The sequence below is a fragment of the Salminus brasiliensis genome, chromosome 6 (assembly GCF_030463535.1).
Source record: "Salminus brasiliensis chromosome 6, fSalBra1.hap2, whole genome shotgun sequence".
Lineage (NCBI taxonomy): Eukaryota > Metazoa > Chordata > Actinopteri > Characiformes > Bryconidae > Salminus > Salminus brasiliensis.
The window spans coordinates 13,532,560-13,557,503 of NC_132883.1; the positions used below are offsets into that span (position 1 = coordinate 13,532,560).

At 38.2% G+C, this 24,944-nt stretch overlaps 2 protein-coding genes across 3 annotated transcripts; one reads left to right on the forward strand and one right to left on the reverse strand.

The window, feature by feature from the left end:
• The first annotated feature begins 53 nt into the window (after window positions 1-53).
• Window positions 54-3,419, forward strand: spryd4 (SPRY domain containing 4). Its single transcript, XM_072681702.1, has 2 exons — window positions 54-267; window positions 1,685-3,419. Exons 1-2 carry the CDS (start codon window positions 135-137, stop codon window positions 2,221-2,223), a joined length of 672 nt encoding a protein of 223 aa, XP_072537803.1. The 5' UTR covers window positions 54-134; the 3' UTR covers window positions 2,224-3,419.
• Window positions 3,420-3,454: 35 nt separating this feature from the next.
• Window positions 3,455-24,944, reverse strand: gls2a (glutaminase 2a (liver, mitochondrial)). Of its 2 annotated transcripts, XM_072681701.1 has the most exons (19): window positions 24,871-24,944; window positions 17,752-17,924; window positions 16,998-17,085; window positions 15,870-15,991; window positions 14,996-15,125; window positions 14,787-14,866; window positions 12,475-12,638; window positions 11,943-12,001; window positions 7,971-8,003; window positions 7,807-7,865; window positions 7,617-7,683; window positions 7,476-7,526; window positions 7,192-7,368; window positions 5,701-5,832; window positions 5,513-5,605; window positions 5,163-5,224; window positions 4,740-4,816; window positions 4,591-4,654; window positions 3,455-4,488 (listed from the first exon to the last, which is right to left on the reverse strand). In XM_072681701.1, the coding sequence occupies exons 1-19, from the start codon at window positions 24,871-24,873 to the stop codon at window positions 4,299-4,301; spliced, it is 1,824 nt and encodes a 607-aa protein (XP_072537802.1). In that variant the 5' UTR covers window positions 24,874-24,944; the 3' UTR covers window positions 3,455-4,298. The 2 variants fall into 2 exon arrangements, with proteins under 2 accessions (XP_072537802.1, XP_072537801.1); XM_072681700.1 differs by lacking the exon at window positions 24,871-24,944 and having other exon boundaries at window positions 17,752-18,082.

The window sequence follows — 24,944 nt, forward strand, 5'->3', positions numbered from 1 at the left end:
TGACCGCGACGAAACGTAAAACACACAAACGTCAGTTGGTTCGGCGAGTCGATTCGAGCCGGTTCAACTGGGTGATGCATGCGCGCGTCGAGCATCGCTTGAAGGCAGGAAGCTCATGGCTTCTCTGCTGAAACATGGCGCTGCCCACCCGCATGTTGTTGTGTGGCCGTTTAGCAAGCCGGAGTGCTGGCGCGGTGCTGCTCGCTTCTCATCCAGGGACTGCCCCGTTTTCCCGTAGATGGTTTATCACCACCAGCACGCAAAACCGTGAGTAAAAATAATGCTGCGAGTGATGTTGCAGGAGGTCCTTTGGGAGCTTGAGGTCATGTGTCCCCCTTTTTAACGTTCCCTGTGTGAACCGACCCTCAACCACTGTGGATTTATTAAACACGAAGTTCGATTTTTCACGATTTCGTTAGTTTGTCGTGGCAAGGTCACTAAGGATTGCATATGTGTAACTGATTTACGGTCAAACAAGACTTTGACTGACTATAAGCTAACGTATTGGCATATTGGCATATGGTGGTTGGTATCTCCTTATTAAACAGATTACGTAATTAATAATAAAGCAGGGAAAATGGTGGTCACCTTTGTTACAGTGACCTAGTGACCACTGTTGGGGGATGCAAACAGTTTTGAAGGTCAGATTCAACGTAAGACTTTAACCTGGAGCCCTTTCCCCAGTTTGACCTTAGTCATCTGGTGGCAGTTTGGCAGTGTTCTTTTTATAACTGGTGTCCCCTTATTATGCCTCCTTTTTCTCAGTAATTGGAAACTGAAAGGCTTACACGCAACAGAATACATATCAAAGAAGGGTAGTGTGATAACCTTGTAATATTTATTCATTAAAGCATGATCATTAATTAGTGGAGCTAATCATCCTCTTAGACGTTTTTAAGCCTAGAAATTCCCAGTCTTAGTCCTGATGAACTCCTCCCCAGCACATTCTAGTGTTTTAACTGCTGGAACACCCACTTCAACTCAGGAGGGGGTTGTTAATTTGCTGATCGGGTGTGTTAGAGCAAGAACAAGTCTGGATTGAGAAACATTACCACATATTCCATTTTTTTATGTACATGGAAAAACACAAAGTTGGCAAGTTGCAAAGCTGGGTTTTTTATTCTGTCCTACTTTTAAGTAAAATTCTAAAGTCTGTAAAAGAAAACTGCCTTCTGCCAGCTGCACATGTTGGTAGCCATGTAGCCTAATAGTTTAGAGGCCTCTGCTGGGGTGACCAGTGACTGGATTTAAGCAAGTGATGGTATGACAAAAATGGAAGTCATGTTTGGCACTCTGTCCTCTCAGAACCGTGGTGTTTGCTGTTGTGAATTTTTAAAGGGGTTAGGTGGTGCTCTCAATTACCTTTTTCAGTAAACTGATTAATTTGCATTTTCTTTTAATGACTTTTCAAAAAAGCCACTTAACATTTGCATGATATTTGAATGGAAATGGGAGTATTCATAGTCATTTAACACAGCTGATTCAACTCAAAAACTAAAGACTATTAGGTAACTGCTGTAAAACTAATATCTAAATATTTAAGTTAGACAAAGGGAGGGCCCAAGTGTGGGCTTCAATGGGTTACAGGTGCGTCAAGTGCTGGATTGGGTGTGTTAGAGCAAGGGGTCCCCAAGACTGACTTTGGTAACATCTACTGTAATATGAGTCTGTCTTTTTCTTTCAGAGCTGCAGTTTAAGCTGGACGAGCGGACGGCTCACAGCAGCCTTGACCTCTTCAAGAAAGACACCGGTGTGATCTACCGCATCCTGGGCCTGGACCCCAGCCACGTGCAGGACTCCCCTCTTCGCTTCCGTGAATGGGCTGTGGTCCTTGCTGACAGCCAAGTCGAATCTGGGCGTCATTACTGGGAGGTTACAGTCAAGAAGTCCCATGAGTTTCGTGTGGGAGTTGCCGAAGTAGCAACATCACGTGATGAGTGCATTGGTACAAACTCCTCCTCTTGGGTCTTTTCCTATGTGCAGAGGAAATGGTACGCCATGACCACCAATAAGCTGGTGCCCGTAACATTGGTAGGAAAGCCTGATCGAGTTGGGCTGCTTCTGGACTTTGAGGCAGGCAAGCTCAGCCTAGTGGACATCCAGACAGCCAAGGTTGTCCACACAATAAAGACACAGTTCCGCACACCAGTCTGCCCTGCTTTTGCGCTGTGGGATGGAGAAATGCTCACACATTCTGGGTTAGAGGTGCCACCAGGGCTTTAATAGGACACTCCCAACCAGTCATAGCCACGATTTGCATTTCAAAGTGGTGCTTTCCAGAGTCAGTCTTGGGAGGGAGGGGGGGGGGGTAGTATGCACCTACAAAAAAGTGCATAGTATGGGGTCCCCAGGACTGGAATTGGGAATCTCTAATTTAAAGGAGTACGCCAGCATTTTTCGACCCCATCTCTGTCAGCCATATCTATGTCATATTATTCATGGTTATCAATTGACCCATTTCCTTGTACTTGTAAACTCATTGACTCAAGACTAGGTGAAAACCCAGAACCCAGAGCATCTTTATTTTTTAAATCCATAAAGTGTATCAGCCAAATTTGAAAGCTAAGGTGAAACCGACATAAGATAATGTCTATTTGAAGCTGCTGTTATGAAGTTGTATTCAACCATAGAACACTGGCCAATAGAGGGAAAACGCAAGCGGTTATGTTCACTTCTTTCCAAGTGTACAGTCAGGTAGATGCATGGAAGAAAAAACACAATTTTAAATCCCCCCCCATCCTCAAAAAACACTCATTCAGACAAAAATTTCAAGTGTAGCATTTCATGTGCATTTGGCCTCCTGCTTGCACAGTGTTCTCATTATAAAAACATTGGACATTTGTTTTTGTTTTTTTGTGTTTCAGTGCCAAACTGCATTATCATACATGCATACGTTAACACTTAAATGAAAAGATGAAGGGGGAGGGGGGGGGGTGCAGTATTACTTTAATGTAACACAAGTAATATATCAACAGGACAGTATGGGATGACCATCCCGAAGGAAAGCAGTACCTCAGGATCCTCTTGTTGGGTCATTCTAAACAAACGGATAGATAACATTAAGCCGCACAGCTAGCCAGATCTCCTATTTAATATATATAACTGCAGCAGCAATCATTTATAAATATGGTTAACATATGGGATAAAGTTGCTGATAAACTGTGGGGACAGGCTTTGTGAACACTCTTACTTGAACCATTGAAAAGTCTGATATCTTCCGTTACTTCTAAGTGTTGTGTTGTAAGCCAAGTTTATCTACGCTAATAAAGTTTTAGTTTAAACTATTACAGATTTAAATTGATGGGTGTGTGTAATAGACAACTGAAAGTACATTGCTATTCTAATCATGCAGTCTCTCACTGTGCAGTCGTGCTGTCAAGTGTTATGAATGGCATTTTCAATAAAAGAGAGACTCTTTAGCAGTGACCATATTTATTTCAATGTCATATGCTGCATTTTACTTACATCTTACACATCACTTTTACACTTTATACTATCTGAGAAATGTCTCTTTCACAGATAAAGTGCATGTGTTTTTATCTATGTTAGCCAGAAAACTCAGATCTTGTCAGTATACACTATAATGTCACTATAGTGTTTTCTAGAACACTTGCACTTGCAACTTAAACACCAACTTGCCCTCTGCATTTCTGCTAAGTATCTCAATGACTGAGTGAGCTCAAACATCACACATACTGACTGTAATAAATAATATACAGGACTATACAGAACATTAGCATCTTAAAACATAAATACAAATGTATTAAATATACATACATTTAGTTCATTATATGCAGATAGATATTTACAAATATACAACACATAGGTACTATGAAATACAACATTCTACAACATCTGTACAGCACATGTCTTTTAACTTATATAGATCAAATCATCACGTTCCACATTTATTCCAGGAAATTTAGTTCTCAATGATGCCAGGTAAACGTTAGTAAAATATTCAATGTAAAGTAATGTTTGTTTTAAAACAAAACGTACTGTGACAATATCACATTAAACTGATGAAATAGTAAAGTAGTATGAACATGCTATTTGAATACACCTACTTTTTGCAGAATGACAACTGACTCTAAATGCCACTCTATATGAAGGAGACAAGAAAAAGGCTGACTACTGTCACTAAATAGAGAGTAAATGACAGTAACATTTAATTTGAGTCCTATGTTTGATTCATTGAGACCCGACTGTTCAACACAAGTTTGAACTGAACTTCTAATTACAACAACAGCAGCAACTGCCAATAGACTGTTCCAGGTGCCCCTCAGCAACGCCATAAATCACACAAACCCCTCCAGAATCTCCATGTTCCTCAGTTCTATTGCATTCAGTGAAGATTGGCTGTGTGTTTGTGTGCTGATCTCCTGAGGAATGAGTGTGTGAGAGTAAATGCGCTGATACTCCTTCAGCACTTCTGCCACACTTTGCTGACCGAGCTGCATAGCATCATCCAGAGGTGTGTTCCCCCACCTGAACACCAGATGAGATGGATGTTTCATTAGCAACATCAATTTAAGTTTAAAAAAAAAAAAAAAGACCACTGGGAAAAAATTGTTGTGCTGTGTATATTACCTGTCCTTAACATGTGGGTTCACTCTGCATGTCTCTGTTAAAAACTTCACAGCTTCTAAATGGCCTAATATTTAAAAGGAGGTTATCAATATTTCAGCACCATTTTGAGTGAAAGAATGAGAAAATGAGTAAGTAGGAATGTAGGTCACCTTCTGCAGCAGCCACATGCAGCGCGGACCGAGAATCATAATCCCTCAACTCCATATCCATTGCTGACAAAGCAAACCTGAGAAGATGAAATGATAATCAGTGACAACAGGAAAATGTTGCTATCATAACTGTAACATTGCTGAAGAAAACCATAGGGCCTTCTAAATTTCACAGATGGGCTAATGATTTCTGAAAACTATACAACTAACATCTGTAATTTGTAGTTTATTGTTTAAGTGTTATGTATTTAAACTCTACAGGTATTGTTGTAATATGTGTGGTTATGTTTTCACAATAAAAAGAAAATAATGTCCAATCATTTTTTTAAACCCATCAGATATGCAACTGTAAAACATCACCAAAATCTAATGAAACAGTAAAGTAACATGTTAAGGGAAAGGCACAAGGACATTTTCTCTTACCTCCTGAGCGCTGAAACATCTCCACTGTATGCAGCAAACATCAGCTCAATTACAGCCTTATTCTGTCAGAAACACAGACCACATATAGTCAGATCATACATCATTGTTTTATATCAAGAAACTGTACTATTTCAAATTACAAATAGTAATATTTTCTGTTGGCAGTTTCACTTCTTTTAAAGTAAAATAATACATTTGAATAATACAATGAAAAAAAATATATGTGAAGTACCTAATAACTAACTAACTAACAAGACTGACTGACTCATATTTAGCAAGACCTTCAACAAAGGCAGTGCTGTTAGTACTTGAATTGCTTTTGTGATAGTTTGTCATTTTGTCAGTCTCACCCTCTCATGGCCAGCCTGTCTGCGAGGGTCCAGCTTCTTGGCAAAGTGTCTCAGGTTGTCATAATTATGGAAATTAAAGAGAGAAACCAACTCCTGCAGAAGAGACCCCAGCCATGGTTAGTATATCAGTTACATGGTGGTATCAGTGGTATGTGTTGGTATGTGTGTGTAAAAGAATGTGAGCATACATGGCAGAAATGGATGCCTCGCACACTGTTGCCCACACGGTCAAGAGGAGGAGACCAGCACATCACGCCCATGATATTAGGAACCACCAAAAGTACAGCACCAGAGACTCCTGACTTAGCAGGCAAGCCCACCTAGAAGAGCAAGAGATATCATAGTGTAACCACCAGTGTAACCCTCATTCCATTTCTTTGTATCACTGTCATCCTCTCCATACTCTCAAGCAATGTTTCTGCATCAATCATACTACTAAGAGTCCTGACTTGCTGAAGGAAATGAGGGATGTGGTCAATTTAATGGAATACTCCTGTATTTTTCAACCTCTGCTCTGCCTGCCTCGTACTATACAGTTGACTACTAGGAACAAACATTTCTGGATTCAAACTTAGCCCATGACCATGGTTAGCTATTTTTGGGGTCCCAGCAGACTACAGTGAATTAGATATTGTTGCCATCACTTGAACTGCCTGGAAATCCCCCCCATTCCACCCCCACTCTTTTCCTAGCTAAAAGACACAGTGTCATTTCAGACCTGGAGAAGATTAAGTACTCACTCTGGGGATGTAATGAAATGTTTTAAACAATGTGACAACCATGTTTAGCCTACACAAACCATCTTCCAGCTCTATTGGTGTCAGGTTTATGATGTTCTGAGACTGATAACATAACTAAACCCAAAGCTCCTCGCCTGTCTCGCTCTTCTGTTTCATCTTGAGCCATTTTATTCCATGTGTCTGCAGGCTTTGACTTACAGGCCCACCAGATGAAATAAATAAGCTAACCTCATAGAACACCTGCAGACATGGATTTGGCAGAGATTATCTTAACTAAAGTTAATAAAAGCAATACTTCAATTACCATCAGACTGCTGTGCTATCAGGATATGGTAAATAAACATTATTTTGTAATAAATAAGTAAACAAAGAAATAAATATATTGATTACACATTGTTATCCAATGTTAGCTGAAATTATGTATCTGGTGTATCTGAAGCAATAACTCCAGCCATAAAGTGCATTGACTGTTGGTAGTAGAGCTGTGTTTTTACAAGAACCAGGTGGTAGGATACGTATTAGATATAGTTAGATTTAGTATATTGCTATATATATAATTTGTTTTAATAAACTTTGAGGAAAACCATCATAGTATAAAACACATATCATCATATGCATACAATCTGAGTAAAATAAAAGTTTAGTTTTTATGCAGTCAGAACAGTGGGATCTGAAGACAAAGTACAACACTGCTATCTAGAAATCAGGGTTCAAACACAACACAAAATGAACCACTGTCTGCCACCAATCCTTGCATGTAAACTATTAATTAATCAACACTGTGTTTTGAGAATTGATACAGTACTTAATATCTTAATATCATGATACTTTGATATTCCAATATTTTCTCATACCCCTTTTTGGTAAAAATGTTCCTTGACCCCCTTTGAGAACACCCACAGACGCATGTATATACGTGTGCTGGTGTGGAAGACTCACGTGGAAGGCGAACTGTCCGGAGAAGTCGTACATGCCACAAGAGTGCATGAGGCTAAGGGTGTTTCTCACAGCCTCCGCACTCAGCACACGCTCCCCTGTGATTGGACAGATCCCACCGTTAGCAAGAGTGGCGGCCATGACGCTGCCCGACTCGCACGTTACCTCGATGGAGCACAACTAGAGGGAGACACAGAGATGAGAGGAGAGTCTGTTAACAGAGGACACAGTTCAGTCTCGTGTTCATTCATTTTCTTGATTAAATTAAATGTTAAAGGTCTGGTCACCTGAAAGTAGAAATCAAGTGCTGCTATCATGTCTGCTCCACTGGGAAAACACTGAAGAGGACAGACAAATGAAGAGAGGTGAGCTGATCTGATAAAAAAAAATGTCCTGTGCTATAAAAAAATACTATACTAATACCATACTTGTTTCTCCTTCAGATAATAACCGATGGCGTAGTTCCTGTCACCCGTCTCTTTTTCTGACTGAAAGCTGTGGAAAAAGAAGTCAAAACAGGCAATTAATTAATCACTGAAGTGCAAGTATGTCATTTGACACAAATACATCTAAAAAAAAGAGGCAGGTCAGTATTAGAACTTAAGTAATGTATCTTACGTGGCATTGCTGAAACCCACATACTCTCCACCTGCCATTCTCTTCAGATAGTCCATTATCTGTGGCAGAGGGTAGTACATACAATAAGGCAGGGCATATAAATAAATCCTAAACAATATATAACTATTTAACACACATAGAAGAAACAGTTGTGTTATACATACATAATCAAATCTCTCAGCCTTCCTGAATCCAGGCTGAAAGAGAGCAAGAGAGAGAGAGAGAAAGAGAGAGAAAAAGGGAGAGAGAAAGTGCTGTTATTCAAAAAATACATTTCTCAACCTCTGAACATAGATTTTGTATTAGGACTTCCAGCATTTGCTTATAAATTTACATGTCTATACTACACTGGAAAGTTCTGTTTGTAGTAACAGTGTATAATCCTGACACAGGGTGGCAGTGTGTACATGTGAAAGAGTAAAAGATAAAATGTGGGGATGGTGTGGGTGTACTGTGTGGGGTGAGGGACACTACCTCCAATGTCCAAGAAACCAAATAAAGGCAATTTAGAAGAAACTATTTATATATTTTTATTTGGCTTCCTATGATTCACACACAACAAAACATGTCCACACAAAAACCTTGTATCTTTCAAAAAACTTCACCAGGAATTCCCAGGCTGCTAGATGGGGTAGTAGAGAAAACTGGATACACCCCTTGTCCTCATTAGTGGACCACACCTGTTTTTAATCTGTAAGAGCTTTTTAGATAAGCTTTGTACAGTGTTTTGTACATCTGATGAAGTCTGTGGAGCATGGACTGCAACATCATGTTTTTAATTATATAAAGAAATTCATCTATAGCACAGACTGAGTGCTGCAGCCCTCTTCATCGAGACTTATTTTTCCTGGCTCCTTAACAAATAGTTGGTTAAAACACATTTCCCCTTGTTTTTTGTAGATTCCCAATCATTTAAATATTTCTATTGGTAAGTACTGCTGGATTATGTCAAAAAGTGAACAACGTTTTTTGTGTGCCAGTAATGTAATATAACAAGACAAGTAGGCAAGTAAAACCAAAACATCTTAACACACCAAACTGCATTCCATTATGACTGTCCAAATATTTAATATTACTTAGGATGACCATTACACATGTCCTCTTTTTGTAAAAAAGGTATCCAGCAAGAATTTCTAAACTGCGTACAACGTCTGGGATTTCCTGTCAGCATTTGCTTACACATTCTTTTTTACACCTTTAAACACATCAAGTCCTGCCCTCTTTCCCCCACAACTAGTCTATACCTGCATTGACATGCAACCATTGGTCAATCTGCTTCCCAGAGAGAGAGAGAGAGAGAGAGAGAGAGAGAGCCTAAAATCAAATCAGTGTTGAAAACAAATTCTGGGTGCTTTAGTGATCATAGTTGGTAACTTGTTCCACATTGTGATGGTTCTATACAATACAGATCTTCACACTGCATCTGCTATGAGGTTTAGATTACCTAGAGAATCTCAACTAGCCTGCCTAGCAGTATGACACTATCCATCTCTCACATCATTCATTTGTGAGTGCAGACAGTTTTGCATAACAGATAGTCCTAAAGAAACCCATTACATTGCATGCCAAGCTCTACGCTATTCTGAGCCATGTGAGTCTGGCATGCACCCTCTTTTTTACCTTGCCTCACATGTAACAGACAGGGCAGTGCCAACCTTGCAGCTCTGTTATCAGCTATTTGGAACATAGACAGATCTTTTTTGGCTGCAGTAATCAAGGTGAGATAAAACTAGTGGCTGTGTCGCTAACACTGTAGTCTATCTACTAATGTTTGATTTTCTAAAACCTATTTTCTTAGCAATATTTACAATATTTCTCTGCTTAATTGAGAGCAACACCAAGCAGGTTTGCCTTTTGAACTTGTTCAGTACCTGAGTGATACTGATTTCTTAGTGAATCCAGTGAAGTAATACTTGCAGCTCAGATTAAAGTGTATTCTTTAACTTGTGTTGTTAGATGCAACATATATACAGTTGTAGCATCTACAAATTAAGTAGCACTGCATTTATTTGAAGCATAAGGCGTGTCATTGGTACATGTTGAAAAAAGTACTGGCCCATGACAACTCCCCTGGGGCACACTGCACTGTAAGTGTAGGAGGAAAACCCACCAACCTGCCACCAAAACATAGACTGCATCCTATTTATTCAGTTAATTGCTATTGAACTAAACCCATGTGCAGTTAGTTTCAATAATAATAACACATGCAGTACAATATTAACTGCTAGAAAAACAGTAGATCAGCGTAGTAAGTGAACAAGAACAACTTTTCCATTAGCTTGCTCAATACTAGAAAAATACTGCTGTAGCAAAAAAAAACTCCTGTTTGTTTGCTGGAAACGGTACAACCTTGGCCAACTTTCAAATCTGGGGGAAATTAAAATGATATACTGGTAATGAAATTATAATTAAAACTGCTGTAATTAACATATTATCCATACTAACTTCCTTATTTGTACAGATTGGAACTTAAAACACATAGTTTGTTGACAGAATAAAATAACTGTTTAATTGTTTTTAACCAATATTCAACCTCCACTAAAACACCCTGTTTTCTTTTCTAACCTGTCAACTTTGTTCATAAAGTGATCACTGAAATGTTTTGCAGTGCTTTTAGCTTTAGTGAAGAAAATTCCATTAACCACAGAATTAGTTTGTGGAACAAAGGTTAGTTATTATGAAAACTTTCTTATCATTAAATTCTGCTGATTTTTTATCTAGTCTATTCTCATTACACATTTGCTACTTTTCATTTCCTTTACCATATATTACAGCTTTCTGTAACTAATCCCTTTTACGGATTCACTTATCAAGTTATTAAATGTCACTCTTACTAAGAAATGTCACCAGAACCATCGGCACAACAGTAAATGCATCTGCCCTTTTGGTCTCTACCATCGTGCAACTGTCCAAGAACATTACTAATTCTGGCCTTTGCACTTCATGGTCTTACTGTTGGCAAGTCTGGACAGGCCACCCTCACCAAAATGCTCCAAGTGCACAGGTGTGTGGTGTGTATTCGCAGTGTGTGTGAGTGTGTCACTTGGAACACACTGCTCTGCTGATTTGGTTTCCCTATCGGTGTCTTGGTTGGGTCGTAAAAAGTAGGGTTAAGATGCAGCCTTCCATGAAACGCAGGAGAGACCCCCGGCACAGCAAAAGGTCAGGGCAGTGTATGGTCCGGTTAGGGAATGTGTCTGTCTTAAAAATACTCCCTGAGTCCAGCGCGTGAGCCTAAGGTCTGCTTCATCTTATGTAACTCCACGGCTCTTATCCAAAACAGCCGTTTAGCAGCTGAGCATTCTCAGTTTCATTCAGATACTGATATAATGAGCCCTTTATGAGATGTCTTTCTTTCCCTTACAAGCAATAATTGTACTAACACTACTATGTCACATATATATGATTTGTATAGCGTAGTTTCATGCAGCCATGTCTTCTAGTAGTCTATAATAGTCGTGTGGTACTCTGTAGTAATTCTTGAAACTTACTGTAATATTATAATATAATATAATAATATAAGTAAATAAATAAATAATAAAAAGTACTGCAAAAATTTGTATTTTTCTAAAAATAGGGGTTAAGGCTAATCACTGCTATCAGCTTTAGTGCATATTACAGTAAAAGTGAACTGGAAATTGAATGACTTTACTTTAATAGTCTCTCTCTTTCTTTTTCTCCTCCTTTTGTCTGTCTCTGTTATCTGCAGCTGTTGCATGGCACACCCTCTTGTACAGTGACTCCCATTGGTTGTCACTTGCAAACAACCCCCACCTGTTATGTAGTCGCTCTACCTGGGCCGTCTCTCTGACCCCCCTCTCACCCACCAGCTGTTGTAATCAGGGTGGTAAATCATACCTTCACACGTGAGCTTACTGACTGATAAGGCCAACAACAGAACAGCAGACAGCTTTTTATAGTAGCGTTACACAGGTTGTCTTATAGGTAGGATATGGTTATTGAATGACAAAGTGTTTATACATTAATGTAATATCTACCTTCCTTATTCCAGTTTTATCTTTAAACTTAATTAGTTTTGCCAATAACTGTGTTTATGTAACTTAATATATTCATGTAGGAATGACATGCACATGTGTAATTATAGTCACCACTAAGTTGTGGACTAGTCTTCTTACCTTTAGAAGAGAGCTGATGACGATGGCCCCTGCATTCACCATGGGGTTATGAGGCTTATCTGATAACAAAAACACACAAGTGAGTATAATCCAAAACACATTCAACATAAGTAAGGTTACATAACTAAGAGATCACTGAGCATGAGTGCAGAGTTCTTCTGAGGAATAAAAGAGAAATGATAACAGAACAGTAATTTCCACTGTTCTTATGATGAGGGTTATGGTGTTATCTTTTCCAGTGAATCACTGATACTGCAAAACTATTGGTATTTAAGTGTGCCTTAAAGCTGATTGAACGGCAACTATTACTGATGAATACTGAACTATATTTATTTGAAACATTGGTTCTCTACGATTTGCAATATTTGTTCCTGAATATAATGTAATAATGAAAAACATTATTACATTATGTTGTACACTGCTTAATTTAACACAGTTTATAAAGTTTTACAAAGTTTATAAAGTGTAGGAGAGTTTACTCAAACATTGTATGGATAGAAGTTAAAGGCTGGTATATTTATATGGTTCTTACCATCTTCATTTAGACTTAATTTGTTGAATTTGTTGCCACTGGGCTCTTTTCCCACATATTTATGTACTTGCTCGGTTCCTGATTCGGTAATAGCCAGAGAGTATTCGAGTGGCTTCACACACGACTGCAGACAGAACGGCACCTGCGTGTCTCCTACAGAGTGCCTGCAGAGAGAGAGAGAGAGAGAGAGAGAGAGAGAGAGAGAGAGAGAGAGAGAGAGAGAGAGAGAGAGAGAGAGAGAGAGAGAGAGAGAGAGAGAGAGAGAGAGAGAGAGAGAGATACAGAGGCTAAAATGTTACAATGTTACAAATGTTACTTTACATTCATATATATATATATATACTTCACATACATATATATCAAGTATATATATATACAGTCATGCCCGAAAGTATTCATACCCCTGGCAAAGTTTGACTTAAATTTACTTTTATTTAACCAGAAGTTATATTTTTGCCTTGAAACGACACAGGCATCTCCCAGGAGATAACACAATGATGTACAAGAGGCATCATTGTGGGGAAAAAGTATTTCTCAGCTTTTATACACATTTGAACAAAAAGTGGCATGTCCAAAATTATTCATACCCTTCTCAATAATTAATAGAAAAGCCTTTATTGGCTATTACAGCAATCAAACGCTTCCTGTAATTGCTGACCTTTTTGCATGTCTCCACTGGTATTTTTGCCCATTCATCTTTAGTGATGAGCTCCAATTCTTTGAGGTTCAAGGGTCTCCTTGCCATCACCCTGATCTTTAGCTCCCTCCACAGATTCTCAATTGTATTCAAGTCAGGACTCTGGCTGGGCCACTGCAAAACATTAATGTTTTTGTCTGCTAACCATTTCTTCACCACTTTGGCTGTGTGTTTTGGGTCGTTGTCGTGCTGAAATGTCCACCGGTTCCCAAGGCCAAGTTTCTCTGCAGACTGCCTGATGTTGTTGTTGAGAATCTTGATGTATTGCTCTTTTTTCATGGTGCCATTTACTGCGATCAAGTTCCCTGGTCCATTGGCTGAAAAACACCCCCAAAACATTAGGTTCCCACCACCATGTTTGACAGTGGGGATGGTGTTCTTAGGGTTGAAGGCTTCTCCTTTTTTACGCCAAATGGTGCACACATCATTGTGGCCAAACAATTCAATTTTTGTTTCATCTGACCATAAAACAGAACACCAGAAGTCTTCTTCTTTGTCCAGATGAGCATTTGCAAAGGTCAAGCGGGCTTTTGTGTGCCTTTTCTGGAGAAGTGGTGTCCTCCTTGGCCTGCGTCCGTGGAACCCAGCAGTGTGCAGTGTCCGTTGAACTGTCTGCCTTGAGATGTCGCCACCAGCAGAGTCCAGATTCACCAGGATGGCCTTGGTGGTGATCCTTGGATTTTTCTTCACCTCTCTCACTATTCTCCTGGCCAGCACAGGTGTCACTTTTGGCTTCCGACCACATCTTCTGAGATTTTCCACAGTGCGGAACTTCTTGTATTTTTTAATAATACTTTGCACTGTAGCCACTGGAACTTGAAAACATTTTGATATGGCTTTATAGCCCTTTCCTGACTTGTGAGCGGCCACAATGCACAGCCGCAGGTCCTTAGTGAGCTCCTTTGTCTTAGCCATGACTGTCCACAAACCAACTGCAGAGAGCTGCTGTTTTTCTCCTGTTGAGTTGATTAAAACAGCTGTTCCCAATGAATCAGGGTAATTAGGATGCTTTAAAACAGCTATTTGGAATGGTATAGAACTTTGGATTTTCCCATATACTGTGACAGTTTTCAAAGGGTATGAATAATTTTGGACATGCATAAAAGTGTATAAAAGCTGAGAAATACTTTTTCCCACAATGATGCCTCTTGTACATCATCGTGTTATCTCCTGGGAGATGCCTGTGTCGTTTCAAGGCAAAAATATAACTTCTGGTTAAATAAAAGTAAATTTAAGTCAAACTTTGCCAGGGGTATGAATACTTCCGGGCATGACTGTATGTATATATATATATATATATATATTTGTTTTTTTTTAATAGATTTTTCTTTTTACTTTTTGACATACATTGACATCTGACAGTTGTTTGTCAAAATTTCATGACAAATGAACTAATAGAAATACTTCAAAATGGCTTGGAATAAATCTTTTTAGAAGGCTAGAAAGTTTTTTCCTTCCTCCTGTAAAGTTCTCATCTACTATACTTATTAAAAAAAAAAATTATATATATATATATATATATATATATATATATATATATATATATATATATATATATATATATATAACAATATTATTTGATTAAAAATGGATTGGAGAAAAGTCATTTTCTCACCTCTGACCATCAACTGTGCACAAAGATACACCCCACAGATCAGGATTGAATTTAGCCAGCTGAGGGATATAGTTTGCTACCTGCATTTATACAAAGAAATATACACACAAGACTTACTTAAATAAATGATGAGTGAGGGGGTTAATATGAGATCAATGTGAGTGTGTGTGTCTCTGTGTGTGTGTGTGTGTGTATTGTATACTACTTACCTTGCCAGTTTGCAGAGTTTGTGCGTTGTAGTACAGCTGGTTAATATTGGATGCAAAAGATGAAAAGTCTGGGATGATGAACCTTTTCTGGAAGGCTTGAGTTAGCAGCACTATATTACTGCCCACACATCTACAATATAAACAAGCGTGTTTAAACACATACACATCCTACAGGCTTGTTTTTATGCAATGTCAAGACATGAGATAATGTATACTGTATGTCTCATATATATTATATGCAATCCTGTGCAAAAAAGCAGATTAAGCAGATTGGACAATGAGTGTGTTTTGCCTACACATCATATAACATAATTATACATGAATCATACATGAAGAAGAATGTCTCATTTTCAAAAATGAGTTCCAGATTTCTCCTTAATGCTTCCAGTAATACCCCAATGTTATGAAGTGTTGATTAGCCCAACCAGATGTTGGGAGATAACAAGGATTGTTATTGCACTCTAAGCACCATGGTTTCTATATAGTGCTGGAAAAGAATGATTTGGCTTGTAATGTTATTGAAACCCTGTTTAGAGCTATTTAATCATATATCCACCGATCCACCAACTCCAAATTTCACCAGTCACTGAACCAAGTACTAATTATGGTACTTTCTGTTACATAACACAGTAATATTTTATTTGAGGAATGACCAGTTGGCTTTCTCTCTGGCGATGCTAGCGAGTGTGGGTCACTGCTGGCTGATGTAACAGAGCTGGCAGTTAATGTTTTGTTACATCAGCAATGTCCATGCAATGTTTGCATGCAAAAATTAAATGTGCAATTTATTTGCTGAATTTAAAAGAAGTGTGTTCTCTATAGCAGCCCAAACACATACCTATGAAAATAGAAACACACACCCCACCACACTTACTTTCTGAAGAGATCCTGATCCATCACTGCTGAGTCAGCCGACTCGAACACAGCCTGGTGAAGCTGGTTCATGCAGTCCCTGAGTCGAGGGTCAGATGTCAAGAGCCCTGTGCTCTTCAGTGCCTAAAGAATCAAATGCACAAATAAAAAAATACAGTATTGGAGAGTGCAAGGAGTGACGAGGTGTCTTTTAGGATTAGCTGAATAAGCAATAGCTAATTAGACTTATTTTACTTAGTGAATATGTAGGTATAACATTTGCCACCCTTTACTCCTTAGCTGAATTTACATATAGAATAGAATAGACAGAATAGACATAGAATAGACATGTTTAACAGTAAAATATGGAAGAAGGCAAATGCACAAATGCTTTACTGTTAAAGCTATTTATATACCTCACTTCCATGATGGGGCACCATCTGTTCCTTAGGTCATGCACATGAGCACTGAATGTTTTTACTCACTCCAGCAATATGACTTAAAATGAAAGACTTGAAAAAATGCCAAAACTTCCATTCCATGCTTACAATTAAAAAGCAGCATTGAAGATAATTGAGTCAAAGGACACAACTTCTTAGGAATGGGTGTGGGGCAGGCGCGTGTGTGTATGCATCAGAGTGAGATTACGTAGCAAGGGGTCTATTTCTGGGTGTCATGTGTTCAGATAGCACACTTGCCTATACACCCCTGACCATAACTCTTACTCAGAGCATACTCAAAGCATGACAAACACATTCACACTCACACTTACACACCTGACTCTCCTGAGCATATTTACTGCTTTGCATGGTGCGAGTTTGCATACGTGTGTGTTAATGTTTTGGAAATGTGAATATTTAACATTCAAGCATTAACTATACATTTACAGCAGAATGTGTTCCAACACACATGTCTTCTACAGTCTTTAGGTCAACACAACTGGTGAATTACTGTATTTCAGAGTGGGACATGCAGCTGTTATACTATGAACATGAAGTCAACTTTAGAAAATGTTTGTAAACAAACAGCAAATAAACAGTAAATTGACACATTAATTTCTCTCTTTAAAGATAATTTAAACTCTGCTTGTTCATAAGTAAACTTCCTTGGAACTTGTCTTTAAATAAAAATGATTTTATCATTTACATACGCTGATAAAGCGAGCCACAGAAATCTTCTCTTCTCCTTGAGTGATCGTGTAAAACAGTAGATCTTCTAGTCTAGGTACTGTTGCCTTGCTAAAAAAGAAAAAATGCAATTTAGTTACTTTGAAAACTGATCAAACACTCATATAACCTTAAAATATATCTTTCACCAGTTCAGACAAAAAATGTACTTTGAAATTTAATTTCAAATTAATTTACAGAGTAATGGCATTTTTGTAGGTCATTATATATTGAACAAGTCATTAATTACATTGTTTTACAGTGAACTTTACTGTGAAAAGATATAACATGGAACAACAAGCAAATGTACGTTTATAACATTGATTCATGTTTTTTGAAGTGACGTTTACTGTGAAAAAAAGCAAGTAATAAACAACTTCAACTTAACTTTAATAAAAATCGTCTACACTGTGAAAAGTGGTTTGTCGGTCCAACGTAAAAAATCACTTAATGTGGTAACAAGCAAATGACCTGGGTTTATTCAACTCCAATAAATACTTTGAATGAAACAGTATTTGATTCTTTTTTGTTGTTGAATGAACCCAGTTTTATTGCTTTTTACAACATGAAGTATTTTTTAGGTTGAATGGACAAACAACTTTTACAGCATATGATTAAACTTTCTTCAAATTCTATAGGTTGGCCCATAGTTGCAGTAGTTGCAATTTAAAGTGAACACATATAACAATTTTTAACAACATATGGTACTAAAGAAGCTGTCTGCTGATTTCTGATTACCTGTCCACCTCAGTGTCTGTCTCCTGGATCGCATGTTGATGGCATGGATGCTGTATAGGTGATGCTGCGCCCGTCCGGAACAGCCTGACCAAGCGTCCTCTGTTGCCTCCAGCTCTCATCCATTCCCCAGTTTGTCTCCCCAGCAACTTTCCCACACTGGACGTTCCTAAGTTCTTCAGACAGTGCATAGTGGGTGAGAGAATATGAAAAAAAAAAAACCCAAAGCAAACTGAAGATGGTAAGCTATCGATCAAGAATATAGCTTCTTAGTGTCCTCTCAGATGCTTGGTTCAGAGTCTCTCCCCTTAGATTCCTTTACCAGCAATTTCCAGTCACCAGCGTGTTCTGTAGTGTTGACAAATGTGACCGGCAGCTCTTGTCATGAGGACATGCTGGTAGTTGAGTTGGGAAATGTGGGGGAGGTGGTTGCAGTTACAGTGCGGCTGGGCCAATGAGCAACCGTTCTGGGACTCGATCATCTCCCAGAGTTGGCAACAGGTGACATTCTTACTCTCCCTGGGTGTGATAGCAGAAAGCCAAGCTGAGGTGAGGCTTCACTGTGCACTCATTGAATTATGCTTTGAATTATGAAAGAGATTTTCATTTAATTAAAAGGCCTTCTTAAAGAATAAGGCAATTTTGGTTTTCCAAAATAAATTAATGCAATTGGAAAAATGTAATTTGTTGTAAACTTTTATATGACCTTTTAGATAGACCTAAACTCTTGACAATCTTGCCAAATGCTTGTGGTTTAATCCTGAGTGCAAAATGCCCTGTGGTTACTGTAAGCCTAGCGCACTGTAAAGCGAAAGGGGGAAATACTTTAACTATGTTTATTTAATTCTACTTAACACCTTGAATAAAACAGTACTTAATTCAAAGTACTTTTTATTTGAGTTGAATTAACCTAGTTTAATTGCTTGTTGCCACATGAAGTACGATTGTCACATTTACAGCAACAGCAGCAGAGTTAAATGGCTTCCTAAACTAAAGAATGAAACTCTACAATAGAAAGTTGCTTATAAAGACAAACAAAACTCTGATGGTAAACAAAACAAGAGCAGACACACCCCATGTGCAAATCATGGATTCAGTAGCCAATGTGAAAAATGTGTGTTTTCCTCAACAGGGTTGCATTGACCCAAAAAACACCAATCAATCTAACCCGACAACTCACTAAATCAACACAGTCAAGTTTCTCTCAGTAACACTCATTTCGTTAAGTTTCATTATTCTGAAACAAATCATGAATAACAACAGTGTAGTTTTTTTGGTGTGGTAGGTTTTAAGCTGATCACTAAAATCTTGTGTCCTGGGTCAATCTCCCCAACTCCCAACTGCAGCAGACTTAATTCATTTGTAAAATATTGATTCATAAAATATGAAATGACTAGAAGAACTGCCCTAACTCGGTTTAGTTAAGTAATGTGGGATATATCCTAATTTAAATACAACAGACAACGTTTATTCTCATAATACCAAGTGTCTTCCACAACTGTAAAAATGTTTTTTTTTTTTTTTTATTTCAGTTGATTGACTTGTGTGACTCAGTGGATGATTTGATGCTGAATTACTTTCTTTTAAAGATACTACTTGTATTAGTGGGTTTTTTATTTGAACATGTACTAGAGCCAGTTTTATGTTTTTTTAAATGTGTTTCTGTTATCACCCTTTTTAAACCATTTTGAGTAAGCCCAACAAATCTATTATATAAAATTAAAATAACATTTTTATAAAAAATATATTTCTATATAATTATAAATTAGATTATTTATAGATTATATATTACCTTATATCTCTCAGACTCAGACTGTGTATTATTAAACACTGCCAGTGTGTAATGTAATGTAAATGTGATGTTATTAACTAAATACAGAGATGATTAAAAAAGAACACACTGCATCTTGTTTTTAACCCTTTCATTCACAGGGTGGAAATGAAACTAAATACATGTACTAGGGATAGTTAGTCAGATTCTGTTTTTAAAAAAAGGCCATACTCAGATGTCCCAATGGCTCACCCTCCTGGTCGTATCAGTTACTGCTCTATGTTTACTTTTAGACTTTTCCACACCACTCCGTTTTCCGCAAGCCCTTCCAAATTCCACCCCTCACCTAAGCTTATGAGGAAACTCACCTAACATATGTTAGAGCTTACCAGCTCCAGTATAAAGAATGATGTCTCTGTGTTTACTAGTGGAGTCTTGTTCCACTTCTGTTGGCTTTCTAGTTTAGTAATCCTAGGTCTCTGTGGATTCTCCAGGCCTGACCAAGTTTGCTTTTGTTTGTATTTAGTCTGGTTTCTCCTGTATTTCAAATATGTATTTGCCTTCTGGTTACTTAGACATTAATCACATTACTGACTATATTTCCTGAATTCCTTATTTAAAAAAGCTTCATCACACTTGCATCCTGCCTCACATTCTTACAACAGACAACAGTTACTTTTCAAATACTTAAGGGAATACTTACTCCTTAAATAAAAAAGATACAACAATGCGTATTTATTAACTAAAAACTGAATTAAGAAAGTGAATTACTTGAAATAACTGAATTAATAATCAAACATAAACAATGTTGACACACTTGGAGACTTGTGACAAGTTTGTTAGATCAACAGAGAAAACTGTTGTTTTTATAATAAATCATATAGTTGATAAAACATGAACTGAAGAATTGCATGGGGAAACAGTATGAATTAGGCTACATCAGCAGACCTTTCCCAAGTACCTGATTAAGATGTACTGTGAATGTTTAACTTGTGCAAAGTACTGTAACACAATATGTTACTAACACAAATGTAGGACTGTGTGTTCAGTATTCAGTCACCATTCCTTCTTCCAATCATTATGCTTATCTCTGTTCATGCATGGTGCCCATAAGTTGTTAATAAACCGTTCCACTACTGTTGTTTTTTAATCATTCAAAAATATTGTATGAAAGGGTTAATACATCTGTATAACAGATGTTAACACCTGTTTTTACAAGATCAATTCAAAATCTTAGGCAGGAAACTGTGGCCTCAGTCTTTGTGTCCCTGTATAAGTTAACATACATACATTTATCCAGGAACATCAAACCCTGAAACACTTTAGCATGCAATGAAATTTATTTCTGAAAAAATATGTGAACCTTTTGTTCAGGTTGCGGTTTAGTGCACATCGCATCCTCTAGTTCTCAGTTAGTTCTCATGACTGATTTTTGGATCACAAATTCTGCTCAGCTGACTATTTGCATTGGTGTTGCAAGGACATGAGGCAATTCATCATCATCTGTGCAAGCCCATCAAGCTCTGAGGGCACTGTGTTCCGCTAAAGCGTGCCGAGGGCATAGGGCAGACACTGCAAAGCTTTCAACCAATCTACCAAGGTTGCCTGCTGTGAACTTAAGTTTGGCTGTGTGAGGTGAACAGCACAGATGAAACTATTCAGTGGAGGAAGAAAAGAGCTTCAGAAAACACTGGTTACTTTTTAGCTGAGGGTCTTGTCCAAATCCAGTTCACTCTCAAAAAAACTGGTATACTGATATATTGCTTATAATGTTATGATTTATTGTAGTTTCCAAAATACTTAAACATTGACATATTGAATTAACCTTCTAAACAGTTAGATTTAGTTTTTAAAATGTACAAATGTAGATTCCTTTCATGTAAGGTTTAATTTAATATAAAAGTGATTCATAAGTAGTGTTTATTTCTGGAAAAAAAAACTTTTAGTTGGTCTTTCTACAATCTTCCATCACCTTTCATAAACATAGTTCCTTAAAGATATAAATAGATCTTTAAAGAACCACTCATTGAAAGGTCTATGGCACGGCCCCCAGGAACTCGTTTTGGCACCTTTATTTTTAAGAGTGTGTGCTACATTATAAAGGTTGCTGGGACAGAGAGATCTATGTTCTTGGAGCTGTACACCAGATTACCCTTGGAGCCCAAATGCAGTCATGGAGGAGCCACTGGGGATAGCCCTTACTGAGACCTGGGAATTCTCTGTTCAGAGTAACTTGGCAACCACAGTCTGCAGATCCTGACGTGGCTACTCTCAACACTGTGGGCACTGAGTTGCGTATATTTGAAATGCTTTTCATTTTCCATTTATTTCTGACTTCAGCAGAGGAGGACAGAGTAGCTGCATCCTAAATGCCTGACCCCTTGTTTCTTGCAGTGGGTCTATTAAGAGTGACCGTCAGATTTTTGTCTTCAGATGCTCGAGCACCACCCTCTAGTGGTTATAAATATAATTACATTGTTTTAGGCCACTTTGATGTTTTGTGGCCTGTGATCATTGCATCTACCAAGCATTTGCACAGATAATGTTTATGACATAAACATTAGCATTTCTTTTATTGATAATCTCATGGCTGATTAGATACCTGACAATATGAGCCACCAGCAAGGCTGAAAGAAAATTACAAATGGATCATTAATGATGTAGTCTTAGGGTTTGATATGAGACGCTTTGTTCTCATCACAGAGTCTGAAACACTTCCATATGCAGTAGAAAAGAGGGATCCCAAGTCAAAGTGGTCTACATAAGTCTCCGTTTGTCCTTTAGGGGGCACACTGTACCCGCTGACATTCAGCAAGTGCTAGATTCACAACAAGCCATTATAGGTACAGCAAGTCATGCAGATAAGCCTCACCTCTCCATGGCCAAATACCAGTGCAGGACCTTTGCCTGTCGGAATAACCGGCAGCTTCCGTTAGTCTGCTTGTTAGACAGCAGGAAAAATGTCTCTTGGTCTTCTGATTGCATTAGTGTCTGGGTATTGGATCGAGTATAACCTGATCAGGCCTATATCAGTCAAGTAGTATGAGGACTGGAGAGAGACAGAGAGAGAGAGAACCTGACAAATGAACATCTAAGTCAGTCATAGAATGATGAATGAATGAATGAATGAAGTCTACTTTACAAGTAATAATGAGTTAGGTCAAAGAAAGTTAGTGCTTTGCCTCCTAACATTGCTCCACTCCTCACTGCAGCTGGTAGTTATTGGGTGTAAGGCATCTTTACACCAAAGCCCAGAGTCAAATTGCACCCTCTTATTATCAGATCAAACACACATTTCCTCCGTGTCATTTCCGCTGCTGGTGGTACATAGGCGCGCACACACACATACATACACACACACTCACTCACTTCATGCACACATACAACCTAACCCATGCCCCACTGATGACCATGCGTCCTGAGAAGGAGAATGTTTTTCATTCCTTCTCTATGCCATGAATGCTGGCTTTGTGTGTCTGCGCCATCTTAAACCCCCTTCTCTCCCTCCGTCTTCCTCTCTACTACCTCGCCCTCCACTCACTGATCTCTCCCAGGGCCAGGAGCTCACGTCTGTACGGCATTTGCACCCTTGGAAAGAGCTGTGAAAGTCTAAAACAAAATAAAGTTCCATTATGTGATATTGCATTCATATTAAACCCTTGCAGGTGAACCTGTGGGCCTGGTCACCTCAGCAAATGCACAAACTACACTATGATAAAGCTACATGGGCTTCGAAACTGTAACAATATAATGGAATTACCGTCTGTAAGTTCAGAAAACAATCGCGAATTGATTGTGTTTTGATAAAACGGAGGCTTTTGTGGCTTTTCTGGATTCTTGAAGCATGTTCAGCACTTAGCAAGGCCCATGCACTCGTTAAGAATCTGGGTCACTTTCTCATGGCAGTTCACAGGGCTTACCCTCACCATCAAATGTGTGCCAAAGAACTGCTAAGAATGCAGGGTCCTCGTGAACTGTTTGCTTTGTTTTGTCTAAGTAATCATTATGTGTTTGTGTGTGTGTGCGAGAAGGAGAGAGAGTATGTGTATCTTAGGATCTAAAGTCTATCTACAGTAATCACCGTAGCTTTATTTGCCCCCTTTGGATCAGTAGGCTCTTTGGGTATTTGCGGTGGTATTTCACATATTTTCTCAAAAAAGCAAAATTGGAAATGTCCTGATTTAGACTTAGAATTAGAGCCTTTAATTGAAAGTCTATTCGCCCAGGCAGTCAGTTGTCTAGTGAGTGTTATGAGAACAGGAATAAGGAAATGCATGGTTTAAACACTGTCAAACAGGGTGGGTGGATAAACCCATTGTTTATTGCACTCTAATCAACTTGAAGAGAAAGTAGTCTCAGGCTCTCAACCCCCCTTTCCTCTCTCTAAAGAATATAACAAACAAAAAAGTGAGTTAATTTATACAAAATGCATCCCACAACTTTATGTATCATATTAACACAGTATTTATATGATATAACTTGTTATACCGTGATAATAATTTTGTTACACTGCTCTGCATTTAAGTACTAAATAGAAAGGGCTGTTCTTTTGGGTCAAACCCTGTGTGTAGATCATATGATTAGTATAAATACTGTAATAATTTTTATGTAGCATATTTTAAAAAACATAAAATAAATAGGTTCTATAGGGTCTGCGGCTTTGTATAGAATAATTATGTAAGTATGTATAAGTGTGTATTATGTGGAGGACATTTTAGAAGGTTCCTTCACCCTCCCAAATCTCATTTACAGAAAAAAAAAATGATTCTTTAAAACAACTGTTATTTAGAGAAATAACTTCTTTAGGGTCATGAGCCATAGCCAGGTGGTCTGCAATTGTTTTTTCTAAGCCAATGTAAACCTTGACATGAGCCAAGGGAAACATGATATGAGACATTCCATAATATCATCAACTCATCACTCTGTAAATCAACCAAAATCAACTCATTTTTAAGAACAACGACAAATACATCAAGCCTGGTTTTGGTAAGGAGAGTGATAGCAGACCAATATGTAATCTTAAGGTTTTAGAAAACAACACCATAAAACTAACCAATAATTAAGTCTGGACACTATTAGCAGCTGAGCAGATTGCTGAAGGCCAAAAGCTGTTTGTAATCCCATTAAATAAATATAATGGTAGATATCTGTCCAAACTTTGAACATTTGGATTGTATTAATAATTAAAATAAATCTGTGGCAGTTCATTAACATAGCTTGTGGTCCCTAGATGCAGAATGTTTAAGAATCCCTTGCTTTAGGGAACCAAATGTGGTTCTTCTATTGCAGCAGCAACATTTTTCTAAGAGCGAAGGAAGGTAGTGTGGAAGGTAAAGATCAGTGTTACATACCATGACTCTAGGAGTTATTTGAATGTAACTGTCCTGCTTGTCTTGCTGCCAGGGTCCAAGCTTTTACAGAACCT